Here is a 25,566-nt window from a genome sequence, read left to right on the forward strand (position 1 = left end):
CAGGAGTCATAGAGCTAATTTACTTTTGTGTGATTGTGTGTTTACCTTTTATTTTCATTTAATGTTGTTGTATAAAATAAATATATATCTGCCTCCATGTGTACTACCTCTTTCCAAAATTTCAGAGTGCGCTGTTTGGAATCTAGACACCACAACGGCATTGCAGACATATTTATGGGTGTATGCATGAATTTATTGATTTATTTATTTAGTACTGTTAACATATCAGAATTCTGAATGAGTTTTTCTTTAGATAGGCAAAGGCCTTTTTTTGATTACATATAGGCTATTAAATAAATGTTAATTAAAACTAAAAAAGCATTATAAAAAACAACTTTGGCATTTATTGAGTCACTAAAATAGTGTAGAGTCTATGGCCACATCAGCATGATTATAAGCATCCTCTGGTAAATTCCCAACCATATACTGATGTCCCTTACTATATCGACTTCAGGAGATGATTGGGGATGAAAAACTGACCTGCTGGTTGGGGTCTCTCTATTCTCATGTTTCTTACATGTTGGTCTCCATGATGTTCTTATGTTGCAGGTACATGGGCCAGATGTGGCCATCAAACAGGCCGTGGGGGGTTTGGCACTGTGTAGTTCCTAGAGCACCTCCTCTTTTTGCGTTTTGCGTTCTTCATATGGGATGGAAATAAAGTAACGTTGGTTTAGCATGTCGATCAAAGGCCTGTAGGTGTAAAGCAGGAAGCCCTCCACAATGAGGATATGAGTCTCCTCCTCCTCCTTGTGGTCAGACTTCGGGACGATCTCTGTGTCAAGGGTGTTATTAACGCCACCAGACTTCTCAAACTTCACTGGGTTCCTCCAGCCACGCATAGATCGTACTCATCATGGCGTCCATGTCCAGAACAGTGATGACATCGTACTGCTTAAAGCCATCTTCACCAACTTCAATCTCATTCTTGGGGCTTGAAGAAGTCATCCTGATTCTCAAGCAAGCATAAGTTATGGCAACTGGACTAACCTCGTGTGAGACCGACTCACACGAGGTTAGTCCAGTTGCCATAACTTATGCTTGCTTGAGACTTATCAGGACCTGGATGACTGAGAACATCCACAGATTTAAGTCATCCTGATGGACCACGCAGCAGTTGGTTGCAGGTTCTTGACCAGGCAGTTGGTGAGAGTGGTTTTCCCTCCATTGGTTATGCTGCCGATGCCGTTGATGTATTTCATGTCTCGGATTGGTCAAAGCTTGGAAAAAGGGTCAAAAACATCAATAAAACCTGGGTCGGGAGTGATCGGCTGTGTAAGAAAGCTGAAAAAGAGAAGGTTGCAGCAGGAAACACGAACTCCTTGAGTCCTCCATGGCGCTTGAGTTTAGTGAGTAAGGTAAGAGTAGAAGGGGAGTTGTTGCTCGGACGCCAGCCAGCCCACGAGCATCTGAAAACACAGTTTGCCTTGTACCCACTGCCAGGGGTTTGACTCTTCCCACTCACGTCTTTAATTTTGAAAATGTTTTTGCTTATTTGGATGTGGTGGAGTTTCGCTTGTACACATTTTTATACGTGCGGGTGCAGCAGTGTCTGTAACCCGGCAACCCACGAAGGACCGGGCAGGACTGGGAATGCAGAGAAGTCTGAGGTCTATCCGTGGACCTCATATCGGGTCCTTGCTACATAGTTCCTACGATGATGAAATTGGCTGCCCTTAATATTTCATGTTTTATTTTGTTCATTAAACAGTTTTGATGAGTGTGTGACAGACGTGTATGGGGGATTTATGAAAATACGGAACAATTTGCAACAATTAATTGTCAAATAAAGGACGATTCCGTATTTTAAGGGACGGCTGGCAACCCTAGAAGCAGTAGACAGACTTACTGGGGTCAAAATGAAAGTGGAATACTCCTTGAATAAATCTTTTTAATTCTAAGTATATTGTGAGTGAAACTATCCTTTAAAAGCGTAAGTTGTGTATTTAAATCGTAAACTGTGCACTTAAGTGATCATCTATTGTGGTAGCGGTCTTTAAAAATGCTCTAAACGTGCGGCTGTAGTGTGCAGCCCTCTCGGTGCAGCTTCCGGCTCTGCAGACACACTATTGGCTGGCGTCGGTGCAGCAGACATGGCTGCCCTCTGTCTACACTTCTGCAGCTACAGACCTCCGCTCACAGCCACACGTGTGTTCTAAGGGCAGTATTGTTTTATGGAAACCAGTCGCCACACGGTTTAGTGCTGTGTAACAGTATGAACTGAAATGCTACGTTGTCGGTGCTGTGTAGTCCTCTTGTTAGCCACCTGTCTCCCTGCTAGCGCGTAAGCTGCCAGCCGAGACCCCGGTCAGCCTGTCATCGAACACCGCTAGCCGCTTTAACAATCTGTTCACGGTCAGTTGGATCTTAAACCAGGTAGAGAACTGTTTTTCACGTCAATATAAGTTAGTCAACCAAGTGACCCCGCGGCTAAATGCCCGAACAAGGCCCCAGGATGAATGGATTTTCTATCGGTGAGCTGTGCTGGCTGTTCTGTTGTCCGCCCTGTCCTAGTCGCATCGCGGCTAAGCTAGCCTTCCTTCCACCGGAGCCGACCTATTCGATACACTCCGATGCTAACGGGGCAACTAGCTTACATTTAACCGAGCGGGCGGACTGGCAGTACTCGCAGCGGGAGCTCGACGCAGTAGAAGTATTTAGCACCCGAAGTAGCCGGGGGAACCGGGTTGGATGCATGTTTGTGCGTTGCGCCCCGAACAGTCGGTACACACTGCTGTTTTCCCACGGTAACGCCGTGGACCTGGGACAGATGTGCAGTTTTTACATCGGCCTCGGCTCCAGGATAAACTGCAACGTGTTCTCATACGACTATTCGGGCTACGGAGTCAGCACCGGCAAGCCCTCTGAGAAGAACCTGTATGCGGACATAGAGGCGGCCTGGCAGGTCCTGAGGAACAAGTGAGTATGACCCATGTAGTAGTGTCGCTCCAATACATGCCAATATCAAGTACGTTCTACACCTCATGTGGAAAAGAAGGCCCAGTATATGTGGTCAGCCCCTTTCACACATAGGATGCATAACATTACTGGTTTCATCAGTCTGGTAAAGCATTCTGTCATTCAGACATGGTCACTTTACCTTAACTACCTTCATTCAGACATACTCACCATGTGAGATTAGACGGGTCAATATATAATTGAGGGACTTTTGAATTCCATGGGATGTATCTTGCATACATTTTTATTAAAAATAATACAAATGTTTTTTATGTTCATTTTTGTCATGTCTTTACAAATTCCATAATGATTTATTATGGAAACAATCATTATTAATAAAAAATGATCGGATATCACTAAAATGTCAACTAAATAACCGTCCGAATTTAATAACAACCACCTTCTAGTTAGCTAAACAATAATAAAATGAGCTTATTCAAAAAAATGTTTTGATTGTGTTGTTTTTATTAAGTTGAGATAATCATGACAGCTATTTCTTTTTTGACAATATATTAAATTTTATATGGAAAAAACAAATTGTATCTGTGTCCGAGGAATCACTTTCAACTAAGTTAATCATTACAAAAACACCTCTCAAGGAAGTGTGTTGATTCCGAATCACATGATGTTCCCCATGATGTCATTTCCTCCTGAAGAAAAGACTGGCCAGACTCCAAGGCTTTCTGAGTTATTTAATATAAAGTAGTGTGTGAGTCAAGTGTGGCTTTATCACGTCAACAGGTTTACTACAACATCTTTATAAATAGCTTTCAATTTCAATTTTACTCAATTTTATATATAATATTTAGAAGAATCTTTCTCTAAAAATGCCTTGTGGTGTTTGGTTATTGGTGGACATGTTGACTTTAGACCTGAAAACAGTAAATATGTCAACTATGATACCTGTCAACTATGTTACAAAATGTCACGCAATTATATATTGACCCAGACAATACATCAGGTGATGTATAATGTGTGGTTAAAAAAAACAAACAGAAGAATAAGAGTGAGTTCCATTATCCACAGTACCATATACAGTATGTCAGAGTAAGATTTAGTATGTCCCAACTAGGGATCGACTAGCTATAGGCATGATTGCTTATTGAGGCCCATATTTACATTTTTGTTGGTACTGTGATATTTATTGACCAGTTGCTTCAAAATAAACTAAAGGTACTACTTGGGCTCTGATGCAGCCAGCTCGCTTTTTCTGCAGACATTCCCCCCTTATCCCACTTTAATAGTTGCACATCCTTGATTCCTTTCCTTGACTTCTCTCTTCGGTTCTTATTCCCTGTCCGGGTCACGGGCTGGAGGACCGAGGAGGGGACGAGGTTGAAATTAGTGTGGAGATGATGAGCCCTCTGTGGTCTCAAACAGTGTCCCACACACCACACTTTTTGATTGGTGCTGCCATGTCACGAATAACAGCCAATCCCTGAAAGCCATTGATTACAGCCAGACAAGCCATCTCCAGAGCTGAGCTAGCGGAGCTGTGTTTGGAAGGTGAGGTAGCACATGGTGCTCAGGTTGTAATAAACTCAGCAGTCTTCCACAAGCCTGCCTAATGTGCCTGTTACACATAAAAGGCTCCAAAATTGTGCTGGTAGGTGTTAACAAGTGATGCAGCTGGAACTTATTTTGCTGATGGTGGTAGCCTCTGGCTGATACTAAGAAGCTTGCTGTACCTATTTGTCTGTGACAAACACTATTTACTGTAACATTTCAAGTATGATTAACTTCAGCAGTCTGTTCTGGCAGACACGTCTCTCTAGCAGAGACACAAGGTGGATAAACTGAACAAGAAACACAGGTAGTCACCACATATTTGGAAATTAGATGCTTTTACAGTGGCCGAGACTACGCTAACAGATAGTAACCAAGCTAGTCAGCCAATGATTATGCCGAAACATGCAAAGTATGCTGGTACCAAATATTGGTCGTTCATCTTTCTTGATTACCAATAATCGGCATTGGCCCTGGAAAACCCATACCGGTTGATGCTGTGTCCAAAAAGTGCATTACGAATAGAATAGAATATGTACTTTATTGATCCTTACAAAGAAAATTAATTGGAACAGCAGCATTTGATACACAGATTACCCACAACCCAACAGAGCACCAACACTAATAGTCTAAATAATGATCTATCTAATAGTCGTATATCTATATTAGTTAGAACAAATATATAAAAAGTTAAAAATGCATATACACAGCATTTAATTCTTAATTTAAATTTTAATAAGAATTACTGAGAATTGAAAAGCCTGATTGCAGCTGGTAGGAAGGACATTCTGCTGCGCTCTGGAATTAATCTATGGCTGAAGGTGCTTTCCCGAAACACCTCCAGACTGTGTACTGGGTGGGAAGCTTTGTTCCTAATTGGGTTCAGTTTCCTGAGCATTCTCACCCTAGCCACCTGTTGTATTAATTCCATTTCAACACATGTTGTTGTCTCCTTGTTAATCAGCTTGTTTACCTGGTTTCTGTCCCTGGAACGAGCCCCTTGCCCCCCAAAGAATAAAGCACTGGCCACCACAGTCTGGTGAAATGTGTGTGGAAGAGGTCTGCTGATGTTTGATGCTAAAAGACCTGAACCTTTGCAGGAAGTAAAGTCTGCTTTGGCCCTTCTTGTACACTGCCTCCATGTGTCTGGACCATTCCAGCTTGTCGTCCAGCTGCACTCCCAGGCACCTATAGCTGGACACAGTCTCCACCTCTGTGCCGAGAATGGTGACTGCTGCTGGTGTGGACTTCTGCCTTCTGAATTCAATCCCGATTTCCTTGGTTTTAGAGGTGTTCAGTAGACAGTGGTTGAGGTTGCACCGGTCAGTAAAGTCCATGATCATGTCCCTGTACTCCTCCTCATGTCCTCCTCCGATACAGCCGACAACTGCGGAGTCATCAGAAAAATTCTGAAGATAGCAGCTGTCTCAGTTACACCGGAAGTCAGATGTATATAATGTAAAGAGGAAAGGGGACAGGACAGTTCCTTATGTGGCCCCTGTGCTGCTGAGGATTTTGTTGGACACACAGCCCTGTAGTTGAACATACTGTGGTCTGCAAGTCAGATAGTCCATGACCCAGGAGATCAGTGCTGACTCCAGCTGCATCATCCTCATCTTCTCACCAAGCAGCACAGGCTTGATAGTATTGAAGGCACTTGAAAAATCAAAAAACATGACCTTCACAGTTGCATCTACAGTGTCTAGATGTCAATAGGTCCTCTGCACCATGTAGATGAGGGCATCATCCACACCAACACTGGGCTGAGATGCGAACTGCAGGGGGTCTGTGTACGTCCTTACCCTGAGTCTTAGATGGGAAATGACCAGTCTCTCAAGTGTCTTTATGATTTCAGAAGTGAGGGTTACAGGTCTGTAGTCCCAGTAGTCAGTAGGATGTTTCCTCTCAGGGACACGGACCATGCAGTATGTTTTCCACATTGTGTGGATCTTCTGCAGATTCAGGCTGAGGTTGACCAAGTATGTGAGGATGTTACACAGCTGAGTGGAGCAGGTCTTCAGCAGTCTGGGACTGATACCATCAGGACCAGCTGCTTTGCTCCATTTCTGCCTGTCCAGTTCCCTTTTCACCTTTGTGAACAATCTTTGTTTTTGTTTTCACTTTTCATCATGATTAGTGCTGAAGGCATTCCTCAAGTAATTCAATTACTAAGATGCCTTGAGGCAAAATTCTCTGGCTGTAGGACTTGTTTAATCCACTATATACTAGATCCTAGGTCACTAACTGGTGGACCATGGTCCGAGTCCGGACCCAAACTTCACCTTATACAGACCTGGACCTATGATCAATAAATTATAAGGGGATTTTAAATTTGACGGGGTGCTTCTATTTTAACCGGCGTAGCTTTTCTATTGTTTACGGCATTTAGCAGATCAGAGGGCTGAACTATGACAGTTTAAGATGGCCGGGTTTTGCTTTGTGGCTCAGCAAAAGAGATAACGGTTATCATGAAGGTGATTATTAGCTTTCTTTGTTAGCTCAGATTTTCTGCTTCAGACTCGCCCACACAAAAAGGGACGTGTAATGCAACAACTTGTTTTCTGCACAAAATGAACTGATGGTGTTCAGCTGCTTCAGTCAACAGGTTGTTTTACTGGAGAACAATGAGGAATATAAAACATATGACGGTACAAAGCTGCTACTGGAAATAATGCAAGATAGGAATGTTGGTAGAAAACCGTTAAGCGTGCTTAATATATTGATTTTACCGATCAACACAGCTGATTATTTCTGATTGACAGCCACACAATGAAACTATTAAACTTCATATATTCAGGTCTGACACTGTCTCATAATGCAGGAGATCACTTTAATTTGTGGCCATGTCAAAGTGAAACTAATGTGACTGATTGAATCTTCTCTGTAATCAATACTAATAAACTAATCAGTTTTCTTATTTGTGTTCTATCAGCTGCAGTACCAGCAGTTTAAATGGACCAAACATAAAAACTTATTTATACGATTTCTGCACCACCAACTAAATACATGTCGGGTTCCCATGGCAACACAATGAATACAGTGTGTGATACTGTAACTAAACGGCTTTATTCAGTCGTTTTAGTAATATACAGCTCAACTTGTTTACAGATCAAGCATATTCCATCACCAGACAATCTGTATCACTAGTACATAATTGACAGGAAACACTTTGTTTAAAGAGAGACACTTCTTCCAGCTTCAGTTGCCATGGTGATCTAGCACTTTAAAACATAGCCACTTTCACTGAAAACTCTGACTTAATGCTCAACATACCTGCTAACCCACTAATCTGGCTTCGTAGTACAGCCATCTGGATACACACAGACCAGTTGCGTGCAAGTTAAGCCATGAACATATTTCAGACTAAATATGGTTCCAGGTTCACCAGTGAGCTCCTTCACATGTGCATGAGAATTGCCCTGAAACCATTCAGGCCTACATTTAAAGTCCTAGCAGGACAAGCTACAGCTCAATTCTTTCACAAAGCAACAGAACGCAGTGCAGTGGAATATAGGACAGAGAAAAAGCAACTGATTTGTTGATTTTTATATCTTGTAAAGTTGGTTGAGTCTGTTCAGTCAAGATGTGAGCCAGTTAAAGAAAAAGGGAAAAAGCTGCTGCAGAGCTTTATTTGTCTGAAGTTAGGAATTTTATTTTAAGATGCACAGTTTTTCAAAAGCTATTTTATTTTTCTTATTTTTAAATGCAGCCCTTCTTTTACTTAATGAGAGAAGAACATTATACATATATACAGCCTTATATATCTGTATTCTTAAATGCTAAGCAACAATAAATATTGTCAAAATGTTTTTGAATCACACTGATTATTATCATTATTATTATTATGATTATTATTTTGATAGTTCTTGATTACACGTGGACATTCATACAGTTATTCTACATTAACATATGTCACTAACTCAAGTTATGATGTTCCGGACCTTTGCTTTAATACATTTTCTCTGACTGAACCTCATTGAATCTTAGTTGAATACCCCTCTACTATACTATATATGCATGATACAGCACGAATGTCTGCCCGTCTTCCACCCCGATGGTTATTTCTGTTGCACAGCATGTTTATTTTCACTTTTGATGCTGTAATGCACATGCCAAGTGCGGAATCCAATTACTCGATTAATCGTCAGAATACTTAATTATTAGAATAATCGATAGCTGCAGACCGAGTTATGATGGAAATAACCCCAGTTCTACAGAGTAGATGTCATTGTACTCATTGTTAATCTGTACAACCAATGTGGATCTACCATCTCCCATTTGATGCGCTGGCAACTACTCTCATTATTTAATATGAACCTAATTAATTGGAATAAGCATTCATTGGTTTAGAAAATAGCAAAAAATGGCAAGAATAATTTCAAAAAGAGTGTCTTGCCTTGACCTAGAACAGGTCATTATCCAAAGATTTTCATCTTACAATGACAGAGAACTTCAATTTGTCATATTGCTGATGCTTGAACAAGAAAAAGATGGACGTGCTATTTACTTTTTATTATTTTTCAGCTAATCCATTTATTACCATCCATATCTCCATCTTGTTACTTCATAGAACTCCATTTATGTGTCTCATAATGCTTCTTGATGCTTGCTGTAGCATTTGGCTGACTTAACGGCCAAGCTGGACAGTGGAGATAATAACAACCACAAAAGTATAATGTAAGCTGAGAAAAAATTTGCTGTAACTCGGCTGTTTGTTTATCGGCATAGAAACAAAGAAATCTGTACGTTGCCAATCATTAACATTTATTTTCAGTACCATTGCTTAGGGATTTATGTCGCTCATTGCTGTGTTCAGCTGCTGACAATTAGTTGTGTAGTACAGAGTCAGTACAATGTAGGTTGCTCATCTCAAAGATGTTGTAGATAAGATGTGGTTTCATGCTTGACTGTCAAACTTTATTTTAGGTGATTGAATACTGGTGATGTTAATAAAGATTTGAAGATAGAATGCCACCAGTGTGACTGTCCTACTAATACTGTAATCTTGCTGTTGTATTACAGACAAAAGGCTAATCGCTATTTGTATAAAATTAAGCAGGTACTTTGATTTCTCACTCTCATCATGCCTGTGATTTATGCTCCATTTGACAGATCGTCTAAAAGGGACTGTAAAGAAACTAAGTAGGTTTCTTCCCACAGAGCATTAAGCGTAACATTTCATTGTTCCCATAAACTTTGGAGAGCCCGCTCAAGCATAAAAATGTGTTCATTATTGTATGTTTCTCAGCAAACTTCTGCACCTGAGGAAAGCCTAATGTTTATTCAGTATTGTTTTAATCACATTCTGTGAAAAAATCATTGTCTGTGGCCTTTAACTGGAACATGATTTTAGTATTCTCTTACTTCGCCTTCAGGACTCTGTTGTATTGGAGCAGCTGGAAAGAATTTAAAGATAAAGATTTGATTTCACAAAGATTAGTTGGATTAACAATCTGATGATTGTTAAATGAATGAAATGAGTTTATGGTGAGTTTTTTTACCTCTTCGAAATTACATGAACCTTCACTAGACTTCAAAGATACATTCCCTTATATTGTTAAGCACAATATGTCCCCAAACCACACAGTTTCTTTTAATGACCACAGTTTTGAAACATCACTGTTTTTCAACTGGATAAAAACTATGGGTTTGCGTGGAAATAAAAAAAAAAAATGATGGAGTAGGTCGTAAAACAATCAAGTGTAATCTGTCATCTCATCAACATTTGGGTGTTTAGTTGGATCCGAGTTATTTGGATATTCCAGTATGCCAAAATATATGAATATGATTTTCTTTCATTGGTGTGACACTAGCCAAATTCTAGATTTTTGTGGCTGCGCTTCCTCTGCTTTACTGACAGATACAAATACAGTATTGAGATCTATTGCCTGTACACTTAGGCTTCATTCTGTCTTTTGCTCTGTATACCTTTTGGTGGTGAAATAGGAAGTATGACTCTGCATTTGTGATGCCTATTCTGCCAAATGGTCTAAGCAAAAGATTCTATTCATGCTTGGCTTCAACAGTATAATGCAGATTTTCTTTCAGCACAATTTCTTATTCACAAAGAAACTTAGTCCCAATGGAAATACTGGTCATTGTTCACTATGCTTAATGAGCACAACCTATTAAGTGTCAAAATTTAAATTAGTGTAAAATCTATAAAAAATACTGTGCTATCTTGCTGTTAAAATGATACGAAATCCTGTTTTGTTAGTAATGATACTTTGATTGATCTGCAGTGTTGGCAAAGAGCAACATTTCTGATCATTAATGTCCATGTGTAACAGCGGGGCAGTGAGTGTTTGCAGCTCTGCTTCCTGCAGGTAAACAATTGCTTTTTCGCTCCAGCCGCTTTCAGAGCCTCAAAACAGAACTATGACTCCAGGCACTGATGCCGACGGTCCACTGCTAGTGGAACATGGAATTATTTCATCTAAGAAAGCAACAGGGAGGGAAAGCCCACATGATTCCAGAAAGCACATCTGCAAAACATGTTTTAAAATTACACAGTCCGAGGGAGCCGACACGTCCAGATTAGTGAAGCGTCTCGCCGGCAGACACGTCAACTGGTTCAAAGAATTGAAAGAGCGACCGATGAGTGAATATGATAGATGATTTTTCACCACTGAGTCTGGCGAGATAAATAGCTATGAGCAATAGTAACTGTTGAACTGTGCTTTGTGGTAGGAAAAGGTGCACAAACAACAGGGATGACGACAGCCTTGACAGAATTTGTATCAAGAGCCACCAAGCACAGACGTCTTCTGGAAAGGAGCTACAACTGTTCCATTCCTAATATCAAGACACTCCTAAACCAGAAACAATATTCTTCAGTGCAGTCCAGACTTCTCCAAATTAATACTAAGTCGTCTCTCAAGTCAAAGCAAAGTTTCACTTGCGCAAGGAATCCCTTGAACAAAGCAGAGTCTGAACAAGTGACTGTTAATATAAAGAAATAGTTTAGCCTTTAAACCGGCACATAAACAAGTTACATTACCATGAGTTAAGGGATGTTTGTTTTGCAGTGGTATTATCAGTTTCTGAGCAGCCAGTTTCAACCGGCTGCTTGCAAAACCAATTTGTTATATTTTCATGGTTTAAGTTAATCATGGAAATTTACTGAGTACATTGGGTTATATCAGTTCACAGTCACACAGTTAAACAGTAGTTTGAAATCATAAAGAGCATTCAGTCATAACATTATTATAATTTACAACAGCATTTTACACAAAATAAAAGGAATTGTAAAAGAGGTTTACCTCCACATTCTTCAAGAAAACCTGAAATCATCACCCAGAAAGTTGGATCTTTCCAACAAGACAATGGCCCCAAACACACATCAGATGTGGCAAAGAAATGGTTGAATCAGGCTATAAGTGAAGTTTTAGACTGGTCACCCCAAAAGTTCAGGTGAAAATGACCAAGGGACATTTAACCAAATAGCATTAGCATTGGCATTGTTGTATGTATATTTGAACCCAGCAGATATTTTCACATTTCCAGAAGACCTTTAATAAATCTAATACAGAACTAAAATGCATGATTGTTTTTTTGTGACCAAGAAGCATATGTTTCAATGATTCCACCATAGAAATTAAGACTTAAAGGAGTCACTGGAAGATGTACATGGCCATTACAAGTGTATGTAAACTTCTGTTTGCAGCTGTGTATTTGTGAGTGTGCTTGGCACTAGAAGGAATGTTTGAAAGCTATGTATGTACAGGCCTGTAGATAAATGCAGTTTATACCAATCAGTCTCAAAAAACATTTTCAGGTAAAGTGATTATCTTGTTAAAGTGCAATGTGCTCCTGGAAAGGGTTCAGTCATGGCATTCATCTGGATGCTACTTTGGCATGTAAACATTGTTGGAGACCAAGCATTACCCCTCTGTTGTACTGGCACTCCCCAACAGCCTCCTTCAATAGGAAAAATATATGACGATGTCTTGTTTTAGTCTTGTTTTAATCCCTTAGACAGTACATATTGCCCTGTTTATTCAATGTAACATCATTTTGTAAACAAATCTGACTTGTCTTTTTTGTGCTTTCAAGGTATGGTGTAACACCTGAGAATATCATCTTGTATGGTCAGAGCATCGGCACTGTGCCCACCATTGACCTTGCTGCTCGCTATGAATGTGCTGCTGTTATCCTGCATTCACCACTAATGTCAGGGCTACGGGTGGCATTCCCTGACACACGCAAGACCTACTGCTTCGATGCCTTCCCCAGGTGAGACGTAAAAACACAGCAACACTAATCACATAACAGCAACCTGGGCTTTGTAAAGTCCAGTTGATGCAATTGTCAAATAGGTCAAATTGTTTACATTTACAGGTGTCTTAAATTCACAGGTACCTTTTGTGTACATGCAAGGTTTGTAAAACAGACATTGCTGATTTGTTCACAAAAATACAGTCTCCAATAGACTCGGGCAATTGTCTGTATTTTTTATGTTCATATGGGCATGACTGCAGTTTCCATCCATCTCTACAGTAGAGGCTGAACACTCAGCCCATATGTCCTTTTTCCCATATCCTCTAGCTCCTCTTGGGGGATCCACCGGGGAATATGTAGTCCCTTCAGTGTGTTGTAGATCTGCCCCACTGTTATCTCCAGTTAGACATTCCATATATATCTTCACAGAGAGGCGTCTGGGAGGTGATTTGGTCAGATGCCCAAATCGGACTCCTTTTGACATGAATGTGCTGTGGTTCTCCTCCAAAAGAGGCCCAGACGTCCTGTCAAGGAAATTTACTATGTCCACTTGTATCTGCAGTCTAATTCTTGGCGTTCTTGACCCACAGCAATTAGAGTTGGTGTGTCCTGTGATTGGATTGGTAAACAAAGAACTTCACCTTCAGTCAAACAGCACAAATACTAAACCAGCAGAATAAAAGATTGCAAACCTCAAAACTTCTGAAGTTTGTGATTTTCTGTAATGTACATTTTCATGTTTTTGCTGTCGAGCAAACAGTCAAGCTTCACGTTGACGTTAGATTTCCATGGATCATTTGATAGCAAGCCCACAGTTAGTTCTTTTATCACCACGTTTAGTGTCAGTTTCCTACTTTTAGTTACGACTAAAAAACTACTGTAACAGATCTGAACTCTGATCTCTATTCTGACTTTTACTAACTCACGATATCGTGGCCAAGCATAAAGTGCATCATAAAGTGCAGATATGTTTCATTCACATGCACTCCTTTCTAGCATGTAACTGTGTGACATTAATAGTGTTGGGTTAGATGTATGTAACAGAGGTCATCTGATTCGAATTGCAAGCTTGAGATTTATTCTTAAGGAATGACTGAAAAAGTCACCAATTTGCAGGCATGGTTAGAGCGACGTGCTAAAAATGTGTTGTTTTTGATATATTGAAACACAGCATGAAACGGCTTGTTTTTGAAAAACCTCAGATTGATCAAGAATAATTCACCCTAGTCATGTGTCTAGGCCTGTGACTGAAACACGAGTTTGTGTTGATGTTTGTCTCATATTTCCTGTTGAGAAGTCTTGTATGCAGCCTCATCTGGTATCAGTAGGAATCCAGGAAGTCAATAATTCAAATTAACAATGAGCCTGCTGTGTTTACTGTGTTTTCAGCAAGCAAAACAAACTTTTATTATCACTTACTTCGCATGACCATTGTGTGAGCAAGGACCACTGTTCTTTTTTCACCAAAAACTTGTGCTTGGGCTCCATGAGGATCAAAGAGTGGCATTATGATGGTGTTGTCATTGGACCTCACTCAAAAGAAAACCACTTGTTGGATAGAGTTATAGACAACCAGAAAAAATGTACATTTAATGACTACTGTGTCTCCTCAGACTGCAGTGTAGGATGGTGAAGAATATTAAGTGGTCCTTTTGGGGAAGTATTGTATGACTGTACAGTACATTTGGATAAAGTTGTATGTCTATATCTGTGTGTATGATCTCCAGGTTTGTATGTGCCGAGTGTGGTAAGAGTCCATTGTGGACACCGTGTTTGCATCACCTTAAGTGGCTAAGTGATACTCTGAGCCACAACACCTGAGTGTCTGAGATTAATGTTAAACTGCTTGCCAGCATATCAGTGTATCAGCAGAGGGATGCCTTTCCAACAGTTTGATGTACAGTCAGGTCCATAGGTATTTGGACATTAGCCTTAATTTTTGTAATTTTGCTTCCGGACATCAAAGCAATCAAGCTTTGATTGAATATAAACTTTTGCTATTTGCATCTGCTTTATTCTGCAGACAGTGGTTTAGATGGAGAACTCGTGAGGGGGTGGTGGCTCGAGTCACAAGTGAAAATCGATTTTTAGCTGGACTGTTTTTGCATGTTTGGAGTGCATGCACTCTCTTTTCTTCCCATCATCCTGTGACAAGTTCATCTGACTTCATCTATCCAAAGAATGTTCCAGAAACAGACAGGGTTTTGTTGGTTTTCTAGCAAAGTCTGATTTGGCCTTTGTGTTCCTGAGTGTTACCTGTTATTTGCTTCCTGAGGAAAACCTTTTAGATTTACATTCTTTAAGAACTGTCTTGAATAAAGACTTTGACAGTGATATGCCTTCCCCCTCTAGAGCGTTGTTGAGCATTGGTTTTTCTTCACTAAGGAAAATATTCTGTTATCCTCCACTTAACTTGTCTTCTGTTGTCTTCCAGATGTTTTGGTGTAGCTGAGCTCACCAGTGCTTTCTTGTTTTTAAGAATATACTAAATTGTTGATTTGGACACTGCTTTAATTTTTCAGCCTAATGAGGGCCTTCTTCACTTGAATGAACACCAGTATCTTGAGAATTCCTATGAATAGCTGTCATTTGCAAATGACAGCTATTCATAGGAATTCTCAAGATACTGGTGTTCATTCTCTTGGTGTTCAACTCTTGTAATCAAGTCCAGACGTTCGTCCCTTAGTTTCTCACATAATAACAAGGAAACCATCACACCTGGCCATGAAGTTGGTTATCAGACAGTTGTCTGGTTACGTTTGAGAGTGTGAAAATGGATGGACTTTGTAAAAACAGACTGTAATTAAAGTTAGGTTTAAACAATTGATGTAGTGTTTTGTTAAATCTCTTGAATTTTTAAGTAAAGCTCAGAGTCCACACTTTAATCACAACTTGATTGATTCTTTTCAAATCCACTGTAGTGATGTACAGAGGCAAAATTGTGATTCAGTTGTGGCACTGTCCAGTGACTTACGGAGCACTGTGACTGCTAAGATTAAATGTATATTGATGAATTTCGGTAAAATTCAAAGCAAGAAAACAACTTCATTTTCACCAAAAAACAGCTGCATTTGTTGTTACTCTATTCAAGTCAGAGCAAGATACAGCTGCAGATACAAAGAAAGGGCTTTCTGGAGGAAAGTTCTGTGGTCAGATCAAACAAAAATTTAGCTATTTGGTCACAATGACCAGAAATATGTTTGGAGGAGAGAAGGTGAGGCCTTTTAACCCGAAGAACACCATACTTCCATCAAGTATGGTGATGGTAGTATGATGCTATGGGGTTGTTTTGCTGACAGTGGAACTGATGCTTTACATAAAGTAAATGTAATAATGCTGAAGGAGGATTGCTTCCACATTCTTCAAGCAAACCTAAAATCATCAGCCAGAAGGTTGGATCTCAGACGCAGTTGGATGTTCAAACCTGACTCTACACACATATCAGATGTGGTGAAGAAATGGCTAAATCAGGGTAGAAATAAAGTTTTAGAAATGAAGAAGAACGTTATGTTGCATATTCTGTGTTCTCACTATAAGACATTTGACTATGATGTGCTTTCATTGTCCAAACTCAGGAGGGAATTCTCTCTGTCAGAGCCTGTATGAGGGGTGGAGCAGCTTTATCACACATCTGCAGTTTGAAGCGATGATGGAGGAGAGAAATAAATGTTTTAAAGTATAGTTACACTTCAGTAGAGTTGATGCAGCCAGTGTTTGCTGCCACAAGTGTAACAAACCAGTTGCATGTAAGAGCAAAAACAGGATCAGTCTGTTGAAACATGCAGCAGAAGCTGTATCCAGACACACGCAGGGGAGAAGAAATACAGTTTGACTGCTGAGCTTGAAATTTATCTCTCGCCAGCCTTCACCTTACCTTAACCCTTTGATTTTTATGTAATGGTGCACAACTTAATGACATGTGTAACACTGTATTTAATGATGATGCTGGACTCAATAACACTTTCTGACAAAACAATTAAATGGCAAAAGGACATAACCCAGACAGTAGCATACTGCAACGCTAGGGATATGCTACCACTGAAATGAAGCACTGTTCTCTGACATTATTTTGACCTATATCACCCAGTCCTAACCAGTATACCTTGTTAATGGCAACAGTGGTTTACTGAATATGGCCTTTACCTGTAGGTTCTGTTTCAAAGAGGATCAAGTGTCAGCTTTTTCATATATGGTGAAAAGTCTCCAAATTTCCATGATATATACTTTTTTTCAAATGACTGCACTCTCAAACCCCAATACTTGTCGTCAGGTATCTGCAAACCAAATGTTTTCTGGAAATGAACTATTATCATGGTTTTCTCTGTGTAGCTGTGAGCTCATGTTCATACAAATGTAGGGAGAGATAATGATCACCATGTCTGCCATCATTCTGTCTATGTTTCCCAGTTGTGAAGTGAACACAATAATAGTTTTATTCCATTAATTCACAATGATTGACTTGCATTACTCTTCCTACTAAACTGTGAACAGCGGAGCACCATGAAGGCTGAGCTGCTGCCTCTAGTCACAGGCAAAGGTGATTAGTAGGGAATTTGTATTCATGGTAGGGACTGGAGCAAATATGTCCAGGCCAGAAGACAGACCTGATCATCAGTGATGTTCGTCAGTGTGCATGTCTTATACACTGTCACATTTACACATTCATGTTACTAGATTTGGAACAAGGGAGACTTGAAGAGCAACAAATGCAAGACACCATGGAAGACATGAGCTTCTGGAAAAGTCATTTTTCATAGTAAATGTTCACAAAATAGCTTGAAATAATAAGATGAAAGAACACTTGTAAACATTTTCAATAATTTCTTGACAGTGATGCAGCTCCACACTTTCTGCATCTGTAGCTTTGCTGTGATCTTGCTGAGATTTGACAATGTTTCGCTGGCTAGCAAACTGCACATGCACAACTACCATACACCCCAACAATAATCTTCAAAAAGTTGACTTGATTGAAATGTTGGGTTTCAGGAGATTGACAGTGCTGTGTTAAGACGATTTATCAGAGTTAAGTTGAATGCACTAGTTTTGGACACATTTATGCAGAGATGTTCATGATACCAACTGTTCATGAACTTCTTTGTGGGGAAAAGCCAACAATGGCCCTTTCTCCCATGAATGTTTTCACTCAGTGTGCACCAAGAGGAGGTTTGTTGTTAATACTTTTGTGAGACAGTTAGAGCAGAGCACAGCTCAATGAGCAAGCAATAAAAGAGCATTTTAAATAGGAAAGACAAAAATCAATACATGGCCATGAATGTTGATATTGTAGCAGACGAATGAAAAAAATATTTCTTTTTACTGTTTTTATGCCACTAGATTAAGATTTAAGATGTCCAGATAATCTCAGTCCAAGGTCCAAGGTAATGTTCATCTCATCCAAATAAACTACGTTATTCGTATATGGTGTTTCTTCACTTGTCAGTGAATTGGAGATCTTTAAAATTTCCAGTATTCTCCTATCGTATAAATCTTCTAATTTATGACGACTGCAAAGTTGACCTTAACACTTCATCTTTCAGTACATCATGTAACAGTAGCAGTTTTATGATGCTTCCTGGTGATCATTAACGATCCCGATTTTAACTATAAGTATGTGGTTAATTTTTAACAATATATGCTGACCTCTTAACTGGGAAAGATGAGATTGTTATATGTTGGACACAGGAAGTAAACTCTCAAGGTGCCCGGCTGATTTGCTTATGTGGTCGTTTTTGTAAGAAAAGTCTGATCTCAGTAGCCCTTTGGTAATACAAAACAGTGGGTCAGAGATCTCCAAACTATATATATAACATTCCTCTTGGAAGACAAGCATGGGTATCAGCTAAGAGTTGGTGTTTAATATTTGTCTGATGGCGAAGTTAAATTTCATGTTTTACTTTCAGCTCCCAAGCATGCACAGAATTCAAACTTGGCATACTTGGTGATGTGAAAGACCAGTTCACCACCAGTGAGACAGAGTAATAATGTTTCATGTCAGCGGTCAATATCAGTGGTCAGCCACTGGATCCAATCCCATACAGTCTAATCCAACATGAATCTAAAAGATTGTAATGATTCAGACCAGCTTAATATCTTTTTTCATACTGAACATTTCTCTTCCTCTGTTTCCCCTTCACAGTATTGACAAAGTGTCCAAGGTGGCATCTCCAGTGCTGGTAATCCACGGTACTGAGGACGAGGTGATTGACTTCTCCCATGGCCTGGCCATGTACGAGCGGTGTCCCCGTGCAGTCGAGCCCCTTTGGGTGGAAGGAGCTGGCCACAACGACATTGAACTGTACGCCCAGTACCTGGAGAGACTCAAGCGGTTTATCTCCTTTGAGCTTGCCACTTCTTGAGAGGAGCTCAGTACTTAGGCCCAGGTTCATCTCGGCACACTCAAGAGCTTCTTCCTCATAATTCCCCAAATTCCTCTTTTAGGGGTCGACATGACTAGAGGAAAAACATCACACTGGTCCTCTCAGTCCTTGAAGCCATTTCAAGGTGGGAATATACTTAGTGCACTGGAAGAGGAGGTTTTTTTTTTTTTTAAATTGTAGAGGTGCAACTGAAGGGTAGGCCAGTCCAATCCCCTGTCCCCCAAACTGACTGGTGCCTACTACACATGAACCCAGATTGCCAGATACCCAGGGCCTATACAGTGTTTGCACTGGCTATTCAATCTAGGTTGCCCACTCCAACTCTCAGCCTCCTTTCTTCCTCTGCTCAGCCTGTCTCCCTCACCTTTTCTATCAGTGTCTCTCTGTGAGCTTCTGTCTGTCACATTTCCTTATTCTTCCCTGTGTTTTCTCATCAGCACCTGCATCTTTCTTTTTGACTGATACTCTTTGCAATGCTGATTTTTGTATTCTTTTATACAAGATAAAGAAGTATCAATTTTGCACCGTGAGATACAGTTTTTGAAGTTTTTTACTTTTTCTGTAATTTTAAGTTATCATTCAGGGTTGATTGACAGTGGCACTTTAAATGTGCAGCTATTTTCAGGTAAAGATTGTTTTTTTTCTGTGTTTGGAGATGTATATGTTAATTTGTTTTGTTAATGGCATTCCATGTTTTTTTGTTTGGTTGTTGTTTTTTGTTTATTTTCAGGTGGGTGTGTGTTTGAAAGCCATTACCCACAATTCACTTCTGCATATCTGGGCTTTGCAGCTGTGATCTTTGAAGTCGTGACGCATGCTACTCTCTCATATGAGGTGTGAACAAAAAATCCTGAGATTGTGCTCAGAAAAATCAAAGAACGTATCTAATTTACATTTGGCCGCCATCCCTGTTGAATTATTCTCTTTGTACAGTGAGACAGTGCCTCAGCAAGTTCTCCTGCAACTCTTGTAATGGTGCCTGGGACTCCCATTGTGTTAACATGTCAAGCAACATATGCGTTGAACAATGAATCTCTTAAACTGTGACAAGATAGGTATTATTTCACATGAATTTCATTTTGAGGAAGAAAAAGAAGTCACATGGAGCCAAATGGGCAAGCTGAGGTGCACCATTGTGGTTGTGGCCAAACACTTGTGCATAATCATCATGTTATGAGTGCACAGGGCAGTTTGAGCACCCAATTTCACCACAGTTCAGTTTGTTTGCACCAAATGTTATCCCTCTGACATCTCTGGACTTTACGCTACAACTTTTTAACAGCCCAAGCATGGGGGACAAATTCATGGTGCATCACCACATGTACATTTGAAGACAAAATTATGAGCCCCCTATGAAATTTTAACCCAGGTGCATTTCTAACAGAGCAGAGGATTTTCAATATAGCACTTCCAGATGTACTAGTTTTCCTCAGAAAGTATGAATTGTTTTTTTCACACAATAAAGAATAATTTTAGAAAAATAAAAAATTACAAGGGTCAATATTATTACCTTCCTTAAAAACTGACCTTTTTATTGAGCCAAAGCACAAACCACTGTTGTGCAATCATGTGCTTTAACTTTATAATGCTCACACCTGGTAGTCAGTCAAGTTAAAACTGAGGGTTGTTCTACACTTTCCACACAGTTTATAAAACCATGCCAAAAACAAAAGAAATCCGTTTAGACTTGAGAAAAAGAATTGTTGATGCTTACAAAGCAGGAGAAGGTTATACAAAGTTCTCACAGCATTTCCAAGTGTCAAGAAGTAGAGTGAGAAGTATCAAGAAGTTCGAAGACAGCCACACAGTACAGAACAACTCTGGCAGAGGTAGGAAGTGAAAGATTTCAAAGACTCTGGAGAGAAAATTTGTGAGAGAAGATCTAAAGATCTATCTAAAGAACATCACCAAAACACTAGTTAATGACTTAGCCAAGTCAGGAATTGTAGTGTCAAAGAAGACAGTCGCTAGAGCCCTGCGCAGAAATGGACTGCGAGGATGCAGGCCAAGAAGCACTCCACTTCCACAGAAGAGACGCCTTCAAGCCAGACTGATGTAAGCTACGGAAAATGTGGAGAAAGATTCTTAATATTGGAAGCATGTCCTTTTGTCAGATGAGGCCAAACTAGAGCTGTTTGGCCATGGAGACATTGCTTATTGTTGGAGAAAGAAGGGAGAGGTGTATAACCTAAAGAACACCGTCCCCATAGTTAAGCACAGTGGTGGCAGTATTATGATATAGGGAACTAGGAATCTTGTCAAGGTTGAAGGAGACAGAAGGATATATGAAGATTTTGAAAGAAAACCTCAAGCAATCAGCTGCAAAACTGGGTCTGGGTTGTCGCTTTGTCTTCCAACATGACAACGACTCAAAACATACGTCGCTCCTGGTGAAAAATTACCGCCAGAAGAACAAAGTGAACGTTAATGACTGGCTTGCACAAGGCCCTGACTTGAATCCCACTGAAAATCTGTGGGGTCAACTGAAGACCAGGGTCCATGCCAAAAGACCATCAAATCTGGAGGAGCTTGAGAAAATTGTCAAAGAAAAATGGGCTGTGATTCCTCAGGAGATGTGTCAGAGACTTGTTACAAACTACAACAAACGACTGCAAGCTGTTATCCAGCAAAAAGGATACACAACTGATTATTAGCATCAAGAGGCCAAATAATGAAAAGCTGTGTTAAAAATTCCTTGATCTGTTTAACAGCACTTGGGAATTTAGAGAAAAAAATTCATAAGGAGGCTGATAATTTTGTCTTCAACTCTATGTTAAAGAAAACAATGAGCGTGCTCCTGACCTGATGCTTCTTCTGTAGTCTTGTAGTCACTGTGACTCTTATACATTGAAAACTGCTGTTCTCCTGTTGGGAGCTGCAGACCCACCCCTTATCGCCGGTGATGGTCCTCGACATGAAGGTTGGAACATCCTCCATATGGTGTTTTCTTCTCGGTCCATGAAAAAAATCGCAAATGTGCTCCCACCAGTGCTCCCAAAAATGTGCAACATAGTCCAGCTGTGACGGTTACTGCTCACAGAGGCTGCATGCTCATAAAGCACTCTTTGTATGCCCAACACAAACAGGCCTGGAGATTTTTTATCACACCGTGTACAGGGAGAAGATAATTCCAAAGTTCATTGAGTAGTCTAGTGATATAAAGTACACCTACTTACTGGTAAAAACAGTCCTGGAGGACAATTACTTTCGCTTAGGTATATTGGAGCCCCTGATCATTCTGCATACAAACAATGCCTTTAGTACTTTGTGTTTATTGTTCACAATTACTGTCCATATGACACCATGATAGGCAGAGGTACAGGGAGGCGTGAACCAAAATTGTTTATTTAAATACGTTGTGACAGGTGAATCATCTATATGCAGAGGACCTCAGTGATTTGTAAAATGGTTCAATAGGTCATTACCTGAACAGATTTTTTTCAGCCTATGTTGCAGTTTACAAATACATCTCACCAGCCTTGGTAAAGAAGGAGCGATAACCCATAACCCATAGTCTAATTAGTGTAATTTTGTATACATACATATCAGAATTGTCACTGCATCCGTGAATGTTGTCACCATGCATTTGCCACTTTGCAACACAGCAATGATGTCCCAAATGTCAGATAATAAAGACCTTTACCTCAATAGAAGAGAGAGCAGCAGGCATCAAGGCTGTGTTTTGGTTAACTGGAGCTCATGTGGTAATAATAATTTTAAAAAAGACTGAAAACAGCAAGTATGACTGACAAGAGAAAGGACATTGAGCTAAATTGCTCAAGACAAAAATGCTGTTGCTGGGTTTGCATGTGTATTTATCAGTCCTTTCACACTAAAAATAAAGCCTTACATCTGTACACATTTCACCCAGACTTTTTGTTGACTACAACTGGGCTCTTGTGGTCTTCAGGGGACTGATAACTGCTGCTGTCCATCTGAGGAATCAGTCAATCACTGTGAAAGCCAGACTGTTTGAGAAATACTGCAATGACAGCAAGGTACTCAAACCAAATTCAACCTGACCACAGCCATCCTTTTTTTTGTCTGCCATGTGTTCCTGCCTGCAGTAACAAGGAACTGGCCAGGGAAGTCCTCTTTTCTAACACTGTTTTGTGATGAGTTGCCACCACAAAGGAGAAATGGAGTATCATGGAAATGTGCAACACTGGCAAATGACCTTTCGTAATTTGCGGACATTTCAACTTGTAATAATTGTATTTGAAATGATTTGTTCTTTGATTCCTGCAGATGGGAAAAAATGAAGTAAAACACTAAACAATTAAGCTAAACAATAACATTTAGGAAAATCTGAATGCTGAGTATGTTTTTGGAAAATGATTGTCTGAGGGACATTTGAATAGGAACTTGTAATGATCATTTGATCCCTGTATTTCTGTGAAGTGATTTGTCAGTTCTATACTAGTGTTTTCTGATCATAGCTAATGCTGGGATAATGTTTTTGGATAAAAAGCCTTTAATCATCCCTAGTATATTTCCTCTAGTTTGTCTTTTTGAAGGAAATGAAGACCCTGCTTTAGATCTGATTCTTGTTTTGATACTGACATTTTTATGAGGTTTTCCAGTCTAAATGTTAATAGATTTACACTGTCTCTTAAACTGGTTTGTATAATAAGCCTCTGTAATCGTGTACTTCAATATCTTATCTATACATATTAGCCTTTTCACAGGGCTGGCAAGTCTCATTGATTTTAACACTGGAATCACAATATGCAAAGGAAAGGCAGATGAAGCTAGTAGACTCAGATGTTGGTGTTAGAGTGTAAAACAAAACCAATGAAATAAGCCTTAAATATGCTGTGAAACATACATTGTGGTTCTCGCAAGAAGGCAGCAAAGTCTATGTTGCTTCTAATGGAATAAAGGATGCATGGAAGTGTATGTCTCATCTTGTTTCTCAGTACTGAATAGATTAAAGAACTGTATTGTGAGTGCCACTGTGCCTCTGAAACCTTTGAGACAACACGATTCTTTTTTTTTTTAACATCACATGCAAAAGGCTCGAAATACTGAGTTAAACTAAATTGCTAGTTCCAATTGTCGAGTTTTTCTAATATAAGTGAAACAACCAGAAGGTATCCAGGCATTTGGTTGAGCTTTCTCTGCTTGATATGAATTGGAATCTCTGCTGCCAACAATTTTTGTTCTATAACCCAAAAAAAGGTAAATAACCCTGATAGTGACCCCTGTTACCGAAGCCAGCGGTATTCAACAGAAGTGCAACAATATTGAGCTAATTGGCTAACTGCATGAACGTGTTCATAAAATGATCTGTGACTAAAAGTCAGTGGACTCACAGCAGTAATCGGTAGATGCAGAATGAGCCTTAGTACCACTAATCAGAGCTGCAGTGGTCTTCCTACTAAAATTATGCCGCAGACAGTGCACTACTTGCACCATGTAGCTCTGAAAAACGGATTGGCAAGGGTTTCAGACTTGGCACGGAGGTTATCAATGGAAATCAGAGTTTCTGTGACAGCTCAGACAGTGTGAAGGACATTCTATACATCAGTCTTTATTGACAGTGTTCAAGAAAAACATCATCCCTTGCTCTTCAGCAAAAAATTACAAGATAAAGCTTTGCTAAAGAAAGAAGGCAAGGCCAGTTTATTTGTATAGCACCCTTCATGTCCAAGACAATTCAAAGTGCTTAGAATTGAAACTTTTTCCCTGGCCAAGTAAGATCCCATCTCATTGGCCTAGAATTCAGGTTCACCACTGATTTTGTCAACTTTAAAACCTTTAACCCCCTTATTAGTAACCTTAACCCCTTATTTTTATGAGCACTGTTAATATGCTAGTCTGCATATCGAGATCAACAGCGAAACAAGCCATGATGAAAGAAGTACAACTTCTACCGCAATATTACAGAATACTGTGCTATAAAACTGTTTTATCACACATTTTTCAACATTAGTTATAAAACTTATTTCCATAATAATGCTGGTATAATATTGGGTGTTTCCCAACATTGGACATTTAATGGACATTCAACTTGACAGAGGAACAACAGATGACTTACAGCTGCTCTTCAACGGAAACCAACACAGGATTCACCATCTTATGGCCGCGCAAGCATCAGTTTGCACCTGAATGGTGATGCTTCACTCAGAGGCTTACTTGGTCTGGATTTCGAAGCAAACTGACATGCCAGCTTGCTTGGAAACTTCTCTCAGTAAAACAGTTCAGTGTTTTTAAACTGTGTTTCTGAAAACATTTGAGGCCAGAAATAAGCAATGCAGTTGCTGAATCTGTCTTCATTTTAGATAATGTTTTTTTTTGGAAGTTTCCAGACGTGTCTGATCTATAATGGCAATGTCCACAGGATCCATTACTTCAGTGATTCCCCTCCAGTGTCAATGTGAGCTGTCATGCAATATATTTCGGTAGTGCCATGTTGCATTTTGAGAGACAGAGCACCATATTGCCTGCTTCTCATTTGCAAAAAAATTAGATTTCAACTATTTTATGCAAATGGGGAGGGTTG

General features: G+C 39.8%; 1 protein-coding gene and 1 pseudogene across 1 annotated transcript; one reads left to right on the top strand and one right to left on the bottom strand.

Annotated features, from left to right (window-relative positions):
* Nucleotides 1-513: 513 nt before the first annotated feature.
* On the bottom strand, nucleotides 514-1,202 carry LOC111581061 (nicotinamide riboside kinase 2-like; annotated as a pseudogene).
* An 855-nt stretch (nucleotides 1,203-2,057) lies between these two features.
* On the top strand, nucleotides 2,058-23,960 carry abhd17c (abhydrolase domain containing 17C, depalmitoylase). The gene is made up of 3 exons (XM_023289063.3): nucleotides 2,058-2,919; nucleotides 12,520-12,699; nucleotides 18,821-23,960. Exons 1-3 carry the CDS (start codon nucleotides 2,435-2,437, stop codon nucleotides 19,038-19,040), a joined length of 885 nt encoding a protein of 294 aa, XP_023144831.1. The 5' UTR covers nucleotides 2,058-2,434; the 3' UTR covers nucleotides 19,041-23,960.
* Nucleotides 23,961-25,566: the final 1,606 nt, after the last annotated feature.

This window comes from Amphiprion ocellaris, chromosome 1 (genome assembly GCF_022539595.1).
Source record: "Amphiprion ocellaris isolate individual 3 ecotype Okinawa chromosome 1, ASM2253959v1, whole genome shotgun sequence".
NCBI lineage: Eukaryota > Metazoa > Chordata > Actinopteri > Pomacentridae > Amphiprion > Amphiprion ocellaris.

Coding starts and splice junctions, on each gene's coding strand:
- abhd17c (XM_023289063.3), top strand. CDS start 2,435: ATGCCCGAACAAGGCCCCAGGATGAATGGATTTTCTATCGGTGAGCTG. Junction 2,920..12,519: donor TGGCAGGTCCTGAGGAACAA/GTGAGTATGACC, acceptor TGTGCTTTCAAG/GTATGGTGTAACACCTGAGA. Junction 12,700..18,820: donor TGCTTCGATGCCTTCCCCAG/GTGAGACGTAAA, acceptor TCCCCTTCACAG/TATTGACAAAGTGTCCAAGG.